The sequence below is a fragment of the Gracilinanus agilis genome, chromosome 2 (genome assembly GCF_016433145.1).
Source record: "Gracilinanus agilis isolate LMUSP501 chromosome 2, AgileGrace, whole genome shotgun sequence".
Classification (NCBI taxonomy): Eukaryota; Metazoa; Chordata; class Mammalia; order Didelphimorphia; family Didelphidae; genus Gracilinanus; species Gracilinanus agilis.
Window position 1 is genome coordinate 334900755 of NC_058131.1, and position 14825 is coordinate 334915579.

The 14825-nt window shown below is 41.9% G+C and overlaps 1 protein-coding gene across 1 annotated transcript in view; it reads left to right on the top strand.

The window, feature by feature from the left end:
• Window positions 1-14825, top strand: part of TTLL9 (tubulin tyrosine ligase like 9) — a 43416-nt gene that overhangs the window by 17138 nt on the left and 11453 nt on the right. Inside the window, exons 6-8 of the mRNA XM_044661546.1 lie at window positions 6466-6534; window positions 7246-7336; window positions 12694-12734. Coding sequence (XP_044517481.1) covers window positions 6466-6534; window positions 7246-7336; window positions 12694-12734 — 201 coding nt within the window. The remainder of the gene's footprint in view (window positions 1-6465; window positions 6535-7245; window positions 7337-12693; window positions 12735-14825) is intronic.

Sequence of the window (14825 nt, forward strand, 5' to 3'; positions counted from 1 at the left end):
GAGAGAGGCGGGAAAGCGAGGTGTGGTGAAGACAGCAGTTTTCTGTGGGAGCTTCGACACCTCGGAATCCACCGTCTACCTACTGGGACTTGATTATTGTTTTGTTTATTAGCTTAGTATTTGTTTATTAGATTTAGGAAAGTGTTGATAATGCAAGTGAAGCCTTGAAGTGTGTTTGCAATCATTCCCCTTCCAGTTAAACGTCCGTTCTGCTCTGTAAATCCGGAGCGCCCTGAAGGTTCCTTCCGGGAATAAAATTATCACGAGCCTGGAGGCTAACAAAGAATAACAACCCGCATTGTTCTAGGTTTGCCGAGTGCTCGGTAGCCTTTATCTCCTTTGAAGCTCCCTGTACTGCTCCTGGCTGAAAGAGAAGGTGGGGGAGGGGGCAGCCCGGGAAGGGTTTAGACGTTAATTGGTAGGCGATGAGGAGTCTGGAACAAATGAGGGGAACAGTGATCCGAAAGGGGGTGGATTGGGAACTGGGTGACCAGCTTTAGGAGTTAGAAGAGAGCTCGCGAGGGCTGGGGCTTCCGGGGCGAAGCTGTATTCTGAGCCGTCAGTAAGTAATTATGCAAATGAGCACTGGAACCTGAGGCCTCGAGGATTCCAACTAGCGATTATCCACGTTGACAAAGGGTAATTTGTGCTAATTGGTAACCAGAAACCACATATTAGACTGATTCTGGCATCCTCAATTAGCAGCAATAAAAAGAATATCATTAAGAGGAGGGGTTAGACTGTTAGGAGAAGAGGATTGTGGGAGAGGCTTCCTTCACCTCTCAGCTAGAAGGTTGTGGTTTGTAGTTACAAGTTCACTGTGAGAGGCTGGTAGAAAGGAAGCGACCCTGGAGTCCCAGACCCCCCCCCCCCATGATTAGCCGGGTGACTAGAGAAAGACATTTCCTTCTCTGGGTTGTTTCCAGGAACAGGCTTGTATATGAACGTGAGAGGAGCTAGAGTCAAATAGAGGGTTTGTTCTAGATGATCTCTAAGGATGCTCTGATATTCTGTGTTTTAAACGTTCATGAAATGTCAGTATCAAATTGGGAGAGACCTGGAACATTCTGCTCATCTGCCTTTATCAGCAGAGTTCCTCCCATCCGTGAACTCTTTTTCATTCTCCAATAGTTGGCAAACTCTCACCCGAACTCTTTTACTTCATCCCTGTGAGCTTGGATTTCCTACTTTGGAAGAGCAAACCCCTTGCTACCCACTCTCTCGTGTTTTTCCCGCTCAACCCTATTTCCACGGTGTCCCTCTCCATCTCTGCCTTCCCACTTACACTGTGCCTTCTGGACTTCCTAGATCTGTGATGAATAAACTTCCTTCATTCTAGACTTCTTCCTCTTATGGGCCTTCTTCTGCCTTGCAAGATGTCCCTTCTTTTGCTGACTGAACCCCTCCCAATTCCCCCAGTGACTCACTGGTCCTAGAGAGGAAGTTTGAACACCTCTTGCTACTTCCAAATGCTCCCTCTACCACTATCACTATGTAACTTCTTCTTTGATGTTTACTCTATCCAAATTTACCATCCAATTCAGATCCTGTTGGCTGTTAATTGATGACTCTTAGGATGTTCCCTACTTCCCCCACTTAATGAGTTCAATGCATTATTTCCCTCTCCATCTCAATTCTCCCCTTCACACCAGACTATATATTAACATACATGTAGAGAGATGTTCCCTCAAATATTCTGACATTCTAGTTCATCAGTCAGCTCAACTCTCACAACTAGCTTCTCTACTTATTCCACCTTGGCATTACCCTTAAGAAGTTTATCCCCCTAATCAAAAATCCTGAAATTCCCTTATCTGGTCTCAAATAGTCATTCTGTCTCTATCTATGCCTTATTCTTCATAAACCTATAGCATCCATCATTATTGTGGTGACCACCACAACCTCTATCCCTCCATGCCATCATCACTCCTGCTCTAGATACATTCTCTTCCCTTCCCAAGATGGACTTGCTAATAAACCAGTTCAACCCTATTCTATTTTATACTCTTGAATCTCTTGTACCCTTGTCTTATTAAACCCCAATCCTGGATTACTTCCCTGATTTGTCTCTTCTACTCACAAGCTACTGAACAAAACTGATGGAAGCCAATTAACTATAATGACTGGGTCCACTACAAATTTCTGTTAAATAATTTCAACTGGATCCACATTGTAGCAAAGTAATCCTTTTATTTCTCTCTGATAATTGATTCTTTATTCTATTTTTTATAGTCACTGTTCCAAACCTTGACTTCTCTCCTTAATCCTCCCAAAGCACCCCTCTACCTACCCTTTCAGCTGAGGACCTTATTTCATATTGTACTGAGAAAATTAAGATCATTGCCTAGAGCTCCCTTTTTTTACCTCTCTCTTTTTGTCATGTCTTGACATCATTCTGCCATTCCTCCAATTTTGTCTTTATTCTCTAATGATGAAATGTCCTATCTCAAAAAGATTAACCCCTCTATATATATCCTTTTAAAAATATTAATTCTTTTAATCTATTTTCTCAATTAGATATTATAACAATTTTCAACAGACATTTTCCCAAATTATAAGATCCAAATTGTCTTCCTCTTCCACCACCACCCCCTGCAATGGTAAGCAATTTGATCCAGGTATCCATGTATGATCTTGCCAAACATTTTTCTATATTGGTCATTGTTGTGAGAGAATACTCAGATAAAACCAAAATCCAAAAATAAAAACACAAATGGAATAAAGTGAAAAATAGTACTCTTCAATATGCATTCAGGCTCCATCAGTCCTTTCTCTGGAGATGGAGAGCATTCTTTGGCATAAATCCTTCAAAATTGTCTAGATCATTGTAATACTAAGAATAGACAAGTCTTTCACAGATGATCATCATTCAGTATTGCTGCTGTATATATTTTTGTACATAAAGATCCTCCCTACACCCCACTTTAAAAAAAAAACAAACCTCTTTGGACTATAGAACCAGTAGTGGTACTAGATCAGAGTATGCTCAATTTTATGGCCCTTTGGGCATGGTTCCAAATTGCTTTCCAGAATGGTTGGATCAGTTCAGAACTCCACCAACAGTGCATTAGTGTCAATTTTGACACACCCCTCCAACATTTATCACTTTCCTTTACTGTCATATTTGCCAGTCTAATAAGTGTGAGGTGGTACCTCAGAGTTGTTTTAATTTATATTTCTCTAATCAGTAGTGATTTAGAACATTTTTATATGAGTATAGATAGCTTTGACTTCCTCATCTGAAAACTGCTTATTCATATCCTTTGACCATTTGTCAATTGGGGAATAACCTTTATTCTTATAAATTTAACTCAGTTCTCTACATATTTGAGAAATTAGGCTTTTATCAGAGAAATTTGCTATAAAAAATTCTTCCCAGTTTATTATTTTCCTTCTAATCTTGGTTCCATTTATTTTGTTTGTACAAAAAGCTTTTAATTTAAAGGAATAAAAATTATTCATTTTATATCTTATAATATTCTCTTCTTTTTTTTGGTTATAAACTTTTCCCTTATCTATAGATCCGACAGATAAGCTATCCCACACTCTCCTAATTTGTTTATGCAATCACCCTTTATGCCTAAATCACATACCTATATGTCCTCTGTTTTCCAATCACACAGTCATCCCTACATGCTCCTTCCCATTTTAGGCCCTTGTGACCACACACTGGAACAATTATTTCAGTACCATTCTCATTAAGGTCTCAACTTTTCTACTCCCCTCGCTCAAGTCCATTCTCCATATAGGTGTGAAAGGAATTTTTCTAAAATATAGATCTAACCATGTCACTCCCCTATTAAGTAAAACCCTCTTATCTCTAGGATCTCATATAAATGTGTCTGTTGGACTTCTCAGTCTCTTTACTATTTAACCCCATCCTACTTGTATAGGCTCATCATATCCTTACGGGCAGGCCATACCTACTTGCTGTTATACACTTCAAATTGCTTTGCCCTGGTAGCTCTTCAACCCTTCCTCTCCCTGAATGCCCTCCATCCTTACTTTCTCTTGTTGGAATTCCTGATTCCCTTCTAGACTCAGCTCAAGGGCTGCCCTCTACAGGAAGTCTTTCCTGATTCACCATCCTACTAGTTTTCATTTTGTGTGTATTTTGTATGTAATCATATATGTAAAGATGGCTTTCTTTGTTAGAATAGAAGGTCCTCGAGGGCCAGGACTGTTTTGTCATTTGTCTTTGTGTCCCTTACCCCTGGTATAGTGTGATGTATTGTTAATGGACTAATATGAAGTTATAATGATCCAGGGTATCATTCTGTTTTCTCAAGTGTATTCTACCACGATACCCATTTCCTGTCCAAAGAACAGGAAAACCCCCTTTAATAAGGCCACCCTGGGTTTTGGCACTGGACTCAGAGTTAGAAGCCCTGGCTTTGAGCAGCCTTTGAAATTTATAAGCAATGTGACCTTCCCTGAGCTCGCTGCGCAGCCTTCCCTTCTAAAATGGGGGAAATAAACCTGCATTCTCCTCCTCCTCCCAGGGTGGTCATGAGGATCAAATAAGACATTGGATGGGGCTGTGTAACCATCAAGTGCTGCACACATGTGAGTGATTATTGTTAATAAAGGGCACGGAATGACATCTGGAGCCTTGGAAAAGCCCAGCCCTGGGTGCCCTTAATGACAGTAATATGAATTTTTCAGGACAGCTGTTTAAATCCAGCTGTTATTCTGAATGATTTCATCTCCCTCCATCCCACTCCCCACAGACCACAGCCATTGATTTGAGTTCAGGGATTGCAAACACATTTTAAGAGGAAACTTTATTTAGTGAATTGGTTGCCAAAAAATAATCATGTCATGAATTTCAAAGACATTAGAAGTGGATTGAGTGCTGTTTGGGTAATAGAGCACTGACTGCTAATCACAGATTCTGTTTCTGTAGCACTTTCTACATGACAATCCATTGAGGGAGAGAAGTGGGGACAAAAGTGCTTATGTAACTCAAGGCAGGAGCCCAGGGGCTTGCTCAGGGTTCTAGCTTCTAAAGGCCTCAGGCCAGCATGGCAGGTGGGCTTGGGTTGGGAGGAGGAAGATGTGTGTATATTTATATACATACACACACAAATATATGTATACACATTGACTTGCATGCATCACTAGTAAGATGTATACACATTCATATATGAATGAATGAATAAATAAATTAAAAAAGGGACAGCTAGATGGCTCAGTGGATTGAGAGCCAGGCCCATATATAGGAAGTCCTGGGTTTAAATCTGGCTTCGGATACTTCCTAGCTGCTTGACCTTGGGCAACTCACTTAACCCCCAATGCCTAGGCCTTATCACTCTTCTGTCTTGGAACCAATACATAATATTGATTCTAAGACAGAAGGTAAGGGCTTCTAAAAAAAATAAATAAATGAAAAGGGTATTTTAAAGTTTTGTTTGTTGTTGGGAGCTATTAAGAGAAATTAAAATCTCAAGTAGATATTTTTATCTGGACCCCCTCAAAAGATCAATACAGACTGACAGAGCCGTGTATTAGCTTTTCTCCCTTTCAAGTATGAGACGGAGTGGGCTATCTAAGATAAAAATCTGAGATTCCTTTTTTGATTCCTTTCATAATTCTCACCTTCCTTTAAAATGCATTATAGTATTATAGTAAAAAGCTTTGGGCTCTCAGCAATCCAGTAGGAGCAGGGCTAACACTGTTCCCCTTTGACCAAGAATGTAGCTGCCTGGTATGGCCAAGGTCAAACCCTTGGCAGGGCATTTTGCCCAGAATTAAAGTAAAATAATGAGGCTCAAAAAATTGTTTAATACCGTCAAGGCTGAGAACTTCAGGGGCTTTCCAGCCTAACGAGATGTCCCAGGGTCCACTTAAAGATAAAACATAGTTGATAGTTTAGCATAGGTTTTTTATCTACACCTGGAGGCTTCTAAGGCTTTTGTTTTGGCTATAGTAAAAATTCTGTTCTCTGTAACTGTGGGAAACTTTCTTGGGCTTTTGGGGAAAGGGGATCTTTAATTTCCTTTATAATAAATTGATGACTCCAGTATACCTTGGAGCATTATGAGCTAACAAGCCGTGCTTCCAATCTGTTTCGTTCTTTACATCCAATGACCACCCTAGGCCACTCAGATAAGTCTCTGGTTATAGAGCAGGATCTCTATAGTTTGTTTGTTTTTTTAATGTACAAAGTACTGTGCTAAGCTCCAGGAATACAAATAGAAAAGTAAGATATTCCTTGCTCTCAAAAGTTCATGTTCAAATTGGGAAGAGACTATAAATAGAAAATTTCAAATGCAGATTGGAAGGCTTCATGGTCCTTAGGACTTAGTGGCAGATAGTACTATATATTCCTTTTTGTTTTTGATAAATTCTTTTAATACTTACCTTCTGTCTTAGAATCAACACACATTCTGAACATTCTTATAGACACCCTTCCACTTCTAATCTTTTCTGTTATTTCCTTCCTCTACCTTTTCCCCCTTATAGGTGGCCAGGTCCCAGGGCAAAGGCATTTTCCTTTTCCGGAAGCTTAAAGACATCATGGACTGGAGAAAGGTGAGATTCTCTTCTTCTTCTTTCCCCTATCACCAGTCTCAATTCCTGCAAATGAAAGGGCATTTCACTCCTTACTTCCTGGCTTGATGACCTTGACCCAGCTGTTTGCTTCGGACAAAATCTTCACCTTTATTTCTGGGGCCCTGAAAGCTCATTCTTTCACTTTTTACTCCCACTCTGGACAGAGAGACCCGGGCCAGAGGACCACCACTGTTTCTAGCTCTTCCACTGATATCCTTCGTGACCTTTGGCAAATCTCTGTACCTTTCTGGGTTTCAGTTCACCCCTCTGTCAAATGAAGGGGTTGGAGTATATGGTTTCTAAGGTTCCTTCCCTGTGATATAGCAAGACTGCCCTCTTGGTCCTTTTCTGGGAGGTTGGGTTGGGCAGGGAGCAGTAGTGAAAACTGAAGCTAGCAAGGACTGGCATCCCGGGTCAGGGAGGAGCAGCAAGGCTACCATATGTGTGGGAGTGCCCCTGACTCCCAGCGTGGTGCCAACAGGGCGCTGTTGCCAAGAAGCCCCTCAGCCAGGAGCTGCAGCCAGCCTGGAATTGCAACAACCCCAATGGAAGATGTGTGTATGGAGGCTGGTGGGGGGAAGATGGGCTTGAAAGGGAAGCCCAGGGGTGGGACAGGGAGTTCCCCATCATATCTCTCCTAGCTTGTGCTGGTCACGAAGGAAACAGAAGTTGGGGCTTTGTGTCTGTCAGGATGTGGGCCGCTCCGATGACCAGAAAGATGACATCCCGGTGGAGAACTATGTAGCTCAACGGTACATCGAGAATCCTTATTTGATAGGAGGTAGAGTGGCTCCCTATGCCCCTCCCAATCCTCTCTGACTAGTCAAGCAAAAGACATTTATTGGGGACCCTTTGTATGACCAGCTCCGCACGAGGCCTTCTCTGAGGGGCAGAGAAGTTTTAGGTCCAACTCTTGCCCCTCTTTGGGAGAGAAAATACAGACACACATGCAAAACTTCTCCAAAATGCCATGTAAAATAAGTAGATGTGTTATACAGGAAGACTTCAGAGAAGAGAGCAGTTTCTATGTTGGATAATACTCAGGGAAAGATGGAGGAAGAGGTGTGATGGAGAACCTTAGCATCAGAATTTTGTAGGTAGAAGAGGCCTCAGATTTTATATAGCCCAACTCCCTACCTGATGCATGAATTTCTTCTGACTATCCCCAAGTTAGCATCCAGCCTTTCTTTTATCATCCTGAGGGGCAGAGAACTCAGCATCTCACCACTTTCACCATTTTGCAGCTTTGCTAGTTGGTATTCTCTTCCTTCATGTGAGCCAGAATTGTCCTTTTACACTCTGTTCTGACTTCTGCCCTTTGGAGTCAAGCAAGAGAGGTCTTATTCCTCCTTCCCCTTGGTGGAACATCAGCTAATTGAGGACTGTGGTCTTCTCTCTTCCAGGCTAAGCAGCCTCAGGGCTTTCAGATATTGGCTATGTGACCAAGATTCAAAGCTTTCTTCTCTACCCTGGTCACTGTCCTCTAAACTCACTTCTTGTCAATATCCCCCCACCTCCACCCCCACCCCCACCCCTGCCCCAAATGTGATGGCTAGAACCAAACATAGTGCTTTAGATGTGGCCTGGTCAGGGCAGAGGACAGTCCTGTCCTTCTGGGTATTGTGCCCCTAGGAGTACAGCCCAAGATTGGATGGCAAATCTGGAGTATGTAGTCAGCAAATCTTCCACATAAATTCAGTTCCCATGGCTTGAATTGGTGGGTATCAGATTGGGGAAGGGGCAGGGAGGGCATTCCTGGCTGGCACAGTGTTAGCAGAAACACAGAGGTCAAGGTTAATATTTCATGGGCAGGAGTTGGTGAAGAGAGAAGGCTGGCTTGAGCAAGTAGTTGGTCAGTCATGGGAAATAAGGCTAGAAAGGGAAGTTTGGGTAGATCATGGAAAGCCTTGAATACCAGGCAGGGGAGGTTGACCTTGATCCTCTGGGCAGTGGGGTTGGTTATTAAGTTAGGGATATGACCCATTCCTGCACAGGCATGGCAGTAAATATCAAATGAGACTCTTTCCATTAGAGTGAAGAATTTCTTTTCATCTCTGAATAAACTCCAAATCTTACCACACTGGTGCAGGAGCTTCACCTAGTGACAAGAATGAGAGCAAAAAGTTAGGGGGTGCAGAATGAGAATCAGATACAGTTTGAGAGTGAAATGAGCAGAACCAGGAGAACATTGTACCCAGAAAGTAAAACACTGTAGAACAATCCAATGTAATGGACTTTACTACTAGTAGCAATGCAACAAGCCAGGACACTCCTGAAGGTCTTATGGGAAAGAATGCTAACCACATTGAGAGAAAGAACCATGGGAATAGAAATGCAGATACAGTTTGATCCTAAACCAATACTTTTTTTGAAAAGAGGAGGCCACTAGTATTTTATGGCACATGCCACAATAAACTCCCAATAGATATGTTAGATCATTATAGATAATAGATAAAAGATCACATTTTTAAATATTAGAGAACAGAGTGAACTGGGTGGCTTAGTAGATAAAGAGCTAGGTTTAGCAATGGGAGGTCCTGGGTTCAAAACTGGCCTTGGATTCTTCCTAGCTGTGTAACCTTGGGCAAGACTTATAACCCCCATTGCCTAGCCCATCCTACTCTTTTGCCTTGGGAGCAAAACTTAGTATTGATTCTAAGGCAGAAGGTAAGGGTTAAAAAAATTTTTGAGAACAGAAGGAGGTACCTTTCATAAATATGATTAAGGAGAAAATTCTTAACCAAAGGGTTAGAACTTATTTTTAAATTTTGATTACAAAAATTAAGCTTTTATATAAACAAAAGCAATGCATATCAGATAAGAGAAATTGCAGCCTGGAGAAAAATCCTTGTAATAAATATCACAGACAGGTCTGACATCCAAGACATATAGGGAACTGCCACATTATATGCCAAAAAACTATTCCTCAATTGATAAGTAGCTCAAAGATGTGAATAGTTTTCAAAAGAAGAAATGCACAACTATAGCCAAATGAGAATAATTCAAATCACTGACAAGATTGCAAATTAAGCCACTCTGAGGTTTTACCTTCCATCCTGAAGATCAGCAAAGATGCCACCCCCCCCCCATGGAAGAATCAAATAGTTCATGCACTTTGACCCATCTACCTCACTACTGGGCATATACCCCAAGGAGGTCAAAGAAACAAAAATGTATGCCTAAATATTCATAGCAGTGGTTAAACCAATTGTGGTATTAGGAATATTATAGAATGTTACTGTGCAATAAGACAGACTGAATATAAGGGGTTCAGGGAAACCTGGGAAGATGTGTATGAACTGAAGCAAAATGAAGTTAGCAGAACTAGAGGAACAATTGACAAGAAGGCAATAATGTAAATGAAAAGAGCACTTTAAAAGATGGTAGGCTGAGTTAATTGGAAGGTGGCAAAGGTTTAGGAGAGCAGATCATGAGATGGGCTATCCTTTTTTTTTCCCCTTAAAACCCTTACCTTCCATCTTAGAATCAATACTGTGTATTGGTTCTAAAGCAGAAGAGCAGTAAGGACTAGGCAATGGGGGTTAAGTGACTTGCCCAGGGTCACACATCTGAGAAGTATCTGAGGCCAGATATAAACCTAGGACCTCCTATTTCTAGGCCCGGCTCTCAATCAACTGAGCCATCCAGCTACCCCCAGGGCTACCCTTTTCTTAGCAGAGGGAGGCTTTTTTTTAAACTGATGAATCATTTATTTGGATAAGACAAAAAAACCCCAAATCTTACACATTATTTTCTTTTATATAGAAAGTAGAAGATTTCAAATACATTCGTTTTTCTTTCTTCAATAGGATTCTTTTTGGTCCAGTCCCAGAAATTGCTTCTCGTTTTAGGATTCATGTTTTAGTAACATATATTGCACCCATTATAGCCAAAAAGAGCATACTTGAATTTTAGATGATCATTCATCCCAGCATATGGCAAAAACCTTCTTGCTCTTCCTACAACATCCTTCTTTTCTATCCAGTTTTGACCTTCTTTATACAAACCTCTATCAACTTCAATGTTATCTCCTTCAGTTAGAAATTTGACATTTCCATTGTCTTTTTTGTGAACTTTGATGACTCTGCGAATATGGGAATATCTCTTCCTTTTAGAAACTTTTAAAACAACTATTTCACCAATTCTAATGGGATCTTCCTAGAAATTTGTTAAAAACAGAAGGTCTCCTTTGTGAAATGCTGGCTCCATGCTGACACTCCGGTCTACCATATAGGGCTCTTGTTCTCAGTGACAACTGCCAGTGCTGCTCAGGGATCCAGCCAGGTCATAGTATCAGAGGTTTTCCTTTGTTACGAGGGAGGTTTAGTTCTAGTTTTGGCGAGGTAGGTTAGGGGTGGAGGAAGTATCTCCAGGATTGACTATGATGATGAAACAAAAGGCAAGGGACAGTTAAATGGCACAATGGTTGGAGTGCCAAACCTGGAGTCAGGAGGACCTGCTTTCAAATGTGGCCTCAGACACTTCCTAGCTGTGTGACCCTGGACAAATCACTTAACCCTATTTGCCTAGCCATTGCCCTTCTGTCTTAGAGTTGTTGCTAAGATAGAAAATAAAGGTTGGTTGGTTGGTTTTTTAAGGCACCAATAAAACTTTTTTTTTTTTAAGAAAATGGGAGGCCAGAGTCAAACCTTCATCTCTCTTCATTCAGTTTTGTCCCCAGAGTTGAGAAGCTTCTTGGCTTGTTTTGTTTAGCGGTTAGATTTAGGTACTAATTAAATCAAAGTTACTTGATTTGTCTCTCAGTGGCTTAGTTAATGGCATATCGGTTTCTGCCCACAAACCTGATTCCATTCTCAGCCAGTGGACTTGCAACTGGATGCTGTGGACCTCTGCTCTAGTGGGCTGCAGTGTACTAACACTAATCCATCCTCAGAGATATTTTCAGAGGTTGCTACTCTCTGGGTACATATTGGGAGAATGAGAAGACTTTGCTCTTTTCAGGGACTCAAGGACCTACCTCACCTCCTCCTCTTCCCAGTGTCTGTTGATCTTGTCCTGGTAGAATGGAAGCTCTTTAAGGAAAGAAATTGGTTCATCTTGTGTCTGTCTCTTTGTCTCTCAAGCATTGGGTGCTTTCATGCCTGTGAATTGTTTGTTGAATTGAATTGGTTGCAGGTGTGAGTTCTGTGTGTCTTGCTCTTAGGCTGAGGCAGCTGCCGCTATCACAAACATTATTAAGCTCCCTACTGTGGGCAGTGGACCTATGAGGCCCTACCGTGCGTGCTTTAGGAGAACTGTGAAGTTTGAACAAACCTCAGTCCTTACATTCTCTTCATGGAGAATCAAACTTCTTGTCTTCTTGGGGGCTAGAATTACTTTCTCCTGTTGCTTCACTAATCTGTACCCTTTTCTGAGTTGGTTGCCTCAAGAGCAAGTTGATTTCTCCCTCTTTCCTCTGTACAGTTTTTATATGATTAAAAAAAAAAACCCTTACCTTCTGGCTTAGAATCAACACCATGAATTGGTTCCAGGGCAGAATAGTGGTAAGGACTAGGCAATGGGTGTTAAGTGACTTTCCCAGGTCACACAGCTAGGAAGTCAACTGAGATCAGATTTCTCCCATCTCTAAGCCTGGCTCTCAAGCTACTGAACTACCTCGCTGCCCCTCTTTTGTTTTTGCATTGTAGCCCTTCATTGATATGCTCACCCCTACCCCACTGAGTCTTCCCTTCTAACAAGAAAAACAAGCCAAACCAATCAACAGTGCAAACATATCTGATAGGAGCACAAGGTACACTCTGGTTGGTGACCTGATTTCTGCCTGAGGTTCCTTCTTCTGAGTCCCTTTCCTCATCCACCAGGAGAGGGTGGAGTGGGTGGCAAATAAAGTGTGGCCCCAGCAGTTGAATCTGTAATTTTAAAAGAAATGGAAGTGAAGGATCATTTATAAGAAGCACATGTGCTCTGATTTGTGGCTTCAGCAGTGGAGATGGGCCACACTGAACCATCCATACTCCGCTACCCCAATGCCATTATGAGAAGGGAACATACTTGTGAGCCAGCTGTCTTGGATTAAGGGTGCAGCATAACAGGCTCTCTGTGTGACACCAACTGGCTTGGGCTGGGGATGGAATCAAAGAGGTGGCCTCTACCTAACATTAATTCTCTGCTCCATAGGGCGAAAATTCGACTTGCGAGTGTATGTCCTGGTGATGTCAGTAAGTAACTGAATTTGCTGGCTTCTGTAGGGAGGTGGTTTGGCCCCATTCTCTCTTTGATTCTTTCCTCCCTCACTCAGGTATCTCTGTCTTCCCTCATTTCCCACTCCATTCTTGGGCCCCCCACTTCTCTCCTTCATCCACTCTCCATCTTTCTCTGATCCTCTCTCCTACATTGTTTCTCTCCCACTTTCTTGTCTCTCCCCTTCTCTCCACTCCAGCTGTTTCTCTCATTCTCTTCCTCTCCCATCTCTCCTTACTATCTCTTCTCTTCATGTGTTCTGCATCTCTCCATCCCTGCTCATTCCCCTTACTCCCTTCCCTCAATTCTTCTCCTGCCCTATATCTTTCTTTTTCTGTCTTCAACAGTACATCCCCCTTCGAGCCTGGTTATATCGAGATGGCTTTGTTCGATTTTCCAACACCCGATTCACCCTGAGCAGTATTGATGACCACTGTATCCTCAACAAACATTGTTAAGTATCTATTGGGAAAGAGGCCTTGTCCTCAAGAAACTTGAGTTCTACTAGGGATGCATGCAAACACATAAGTAAATTCAAAACAATTTGAGGAGAGGGTAGAGGGAATGGTTCATAGAGAAGATGACACGTGAATTGAGCCTTCAAATATTCTGTGAAATGGAGATGAGGGAGTATATTCCAGGCTTGGAGGTGGTGGTAAGGGAGGACTTGTTTTTATAAATGCACCCAAGCATTTAGGATATATATATATACCCAGCTGGGCTATGAAATGTTGAGTTTGCAGAATTCAACATTCCTAGTAGGCTGATTGCTAGAATATAGTGGGTGAAGGAGTAATGTGAAGTAAGGCTGGAAAGGTACGTTAAAACCAGATGAGAGAGGACCTTAAACACTAGGCATGAGAAGTCTGTATTTATCATAGGAGCAGCAGGAAGCCATGGAGGGTTTTTGGAACAGGGAAATGAGGTGATTAGAACTGGTGGCTGGCTCAGCAGATAAGAGTGCCCAACCTGGAGTCAAGAAGACTCATCTTCCTGAGTTCAAATATAGCCTTAGGTGCTTCCTAGCTGGGTGACCCTGGGCAAATCACTTAACCCTGTTGGTCTCAAGTTTCCTCATCTGGAAAATGAGCTGGAGAAGGAAATGGCAAACTACTCCAGTATCTCTGCCAAGAAAACCCCAAATGAGGTCACAAAGAATCAGACATGACTGAAATGACTGAACAATGACAACAGATGACTAGACTTGTATTATGTGAAGTTTATCTTGACAAGTTTGTGGAAAATGGATGAGAGATGGAAGACTAGAAAGAGGAAAACAGTATATAGGCTACATGACAGATGAGAGCCTGAACTAACATGGTGACTTTGTGAGTGGAGAGAAAGGGATAGATGCTAGAGATATTGAGCATGTGTAGAATAGGAAATACCTGACAACTGATTGTATATGGGAGATATACTGTATTGAAGACAGAAAAATCAAGGATAAACTCTGAGATTTTGAACCAGAGTGACTGGGAAGATGGAGGGCCCTTAACCAGAAATAGGGAGGTTTGGAAGAGGAGTTTAGGAAGAAGGACAATTGGTTTTATTTTAGTCATGTTGAGTTTAGAGTGTCACAGGGATCACAGAGATAGGGATGTAGAGCAGGCCTTTGGAGATACACATTAGTGTCCAGGAGAAATTGGGTGTGGTAGACTGGGTGAATTTCCTCCCTAACAACTTTCCATTATCCCCTGTGTTCTTTGGCCCATGCTCTTTCCTTTTCCTGATTTAAATTCTAGACCATGGGCTTCCTGTCTTGGAAGAACTCTGGTCCTGCAGACAAAGAATCAGAGAATGTCAAAATTAACTGAAAAGGACCTCAAAAGCTATCTAATCCAGCCTTACCTAACTGAGCATCTCCTTTAAACATCCTTGAAGGTATCCAGCCTCTTCTCAAAGACTCTAGCACTTAACACAATACATTTTAATGCTTGTTGAATTGAAATGAGTGAGACAAGACCCACTCTTTCTGAGATGCCCCACTGCTTTGGGATAGCTGATTATTTGGAAGTGCTAAATTTGCCTCTGCAACTTCCACTTGATGGCCCTAGTTCTTCACTCTGGGG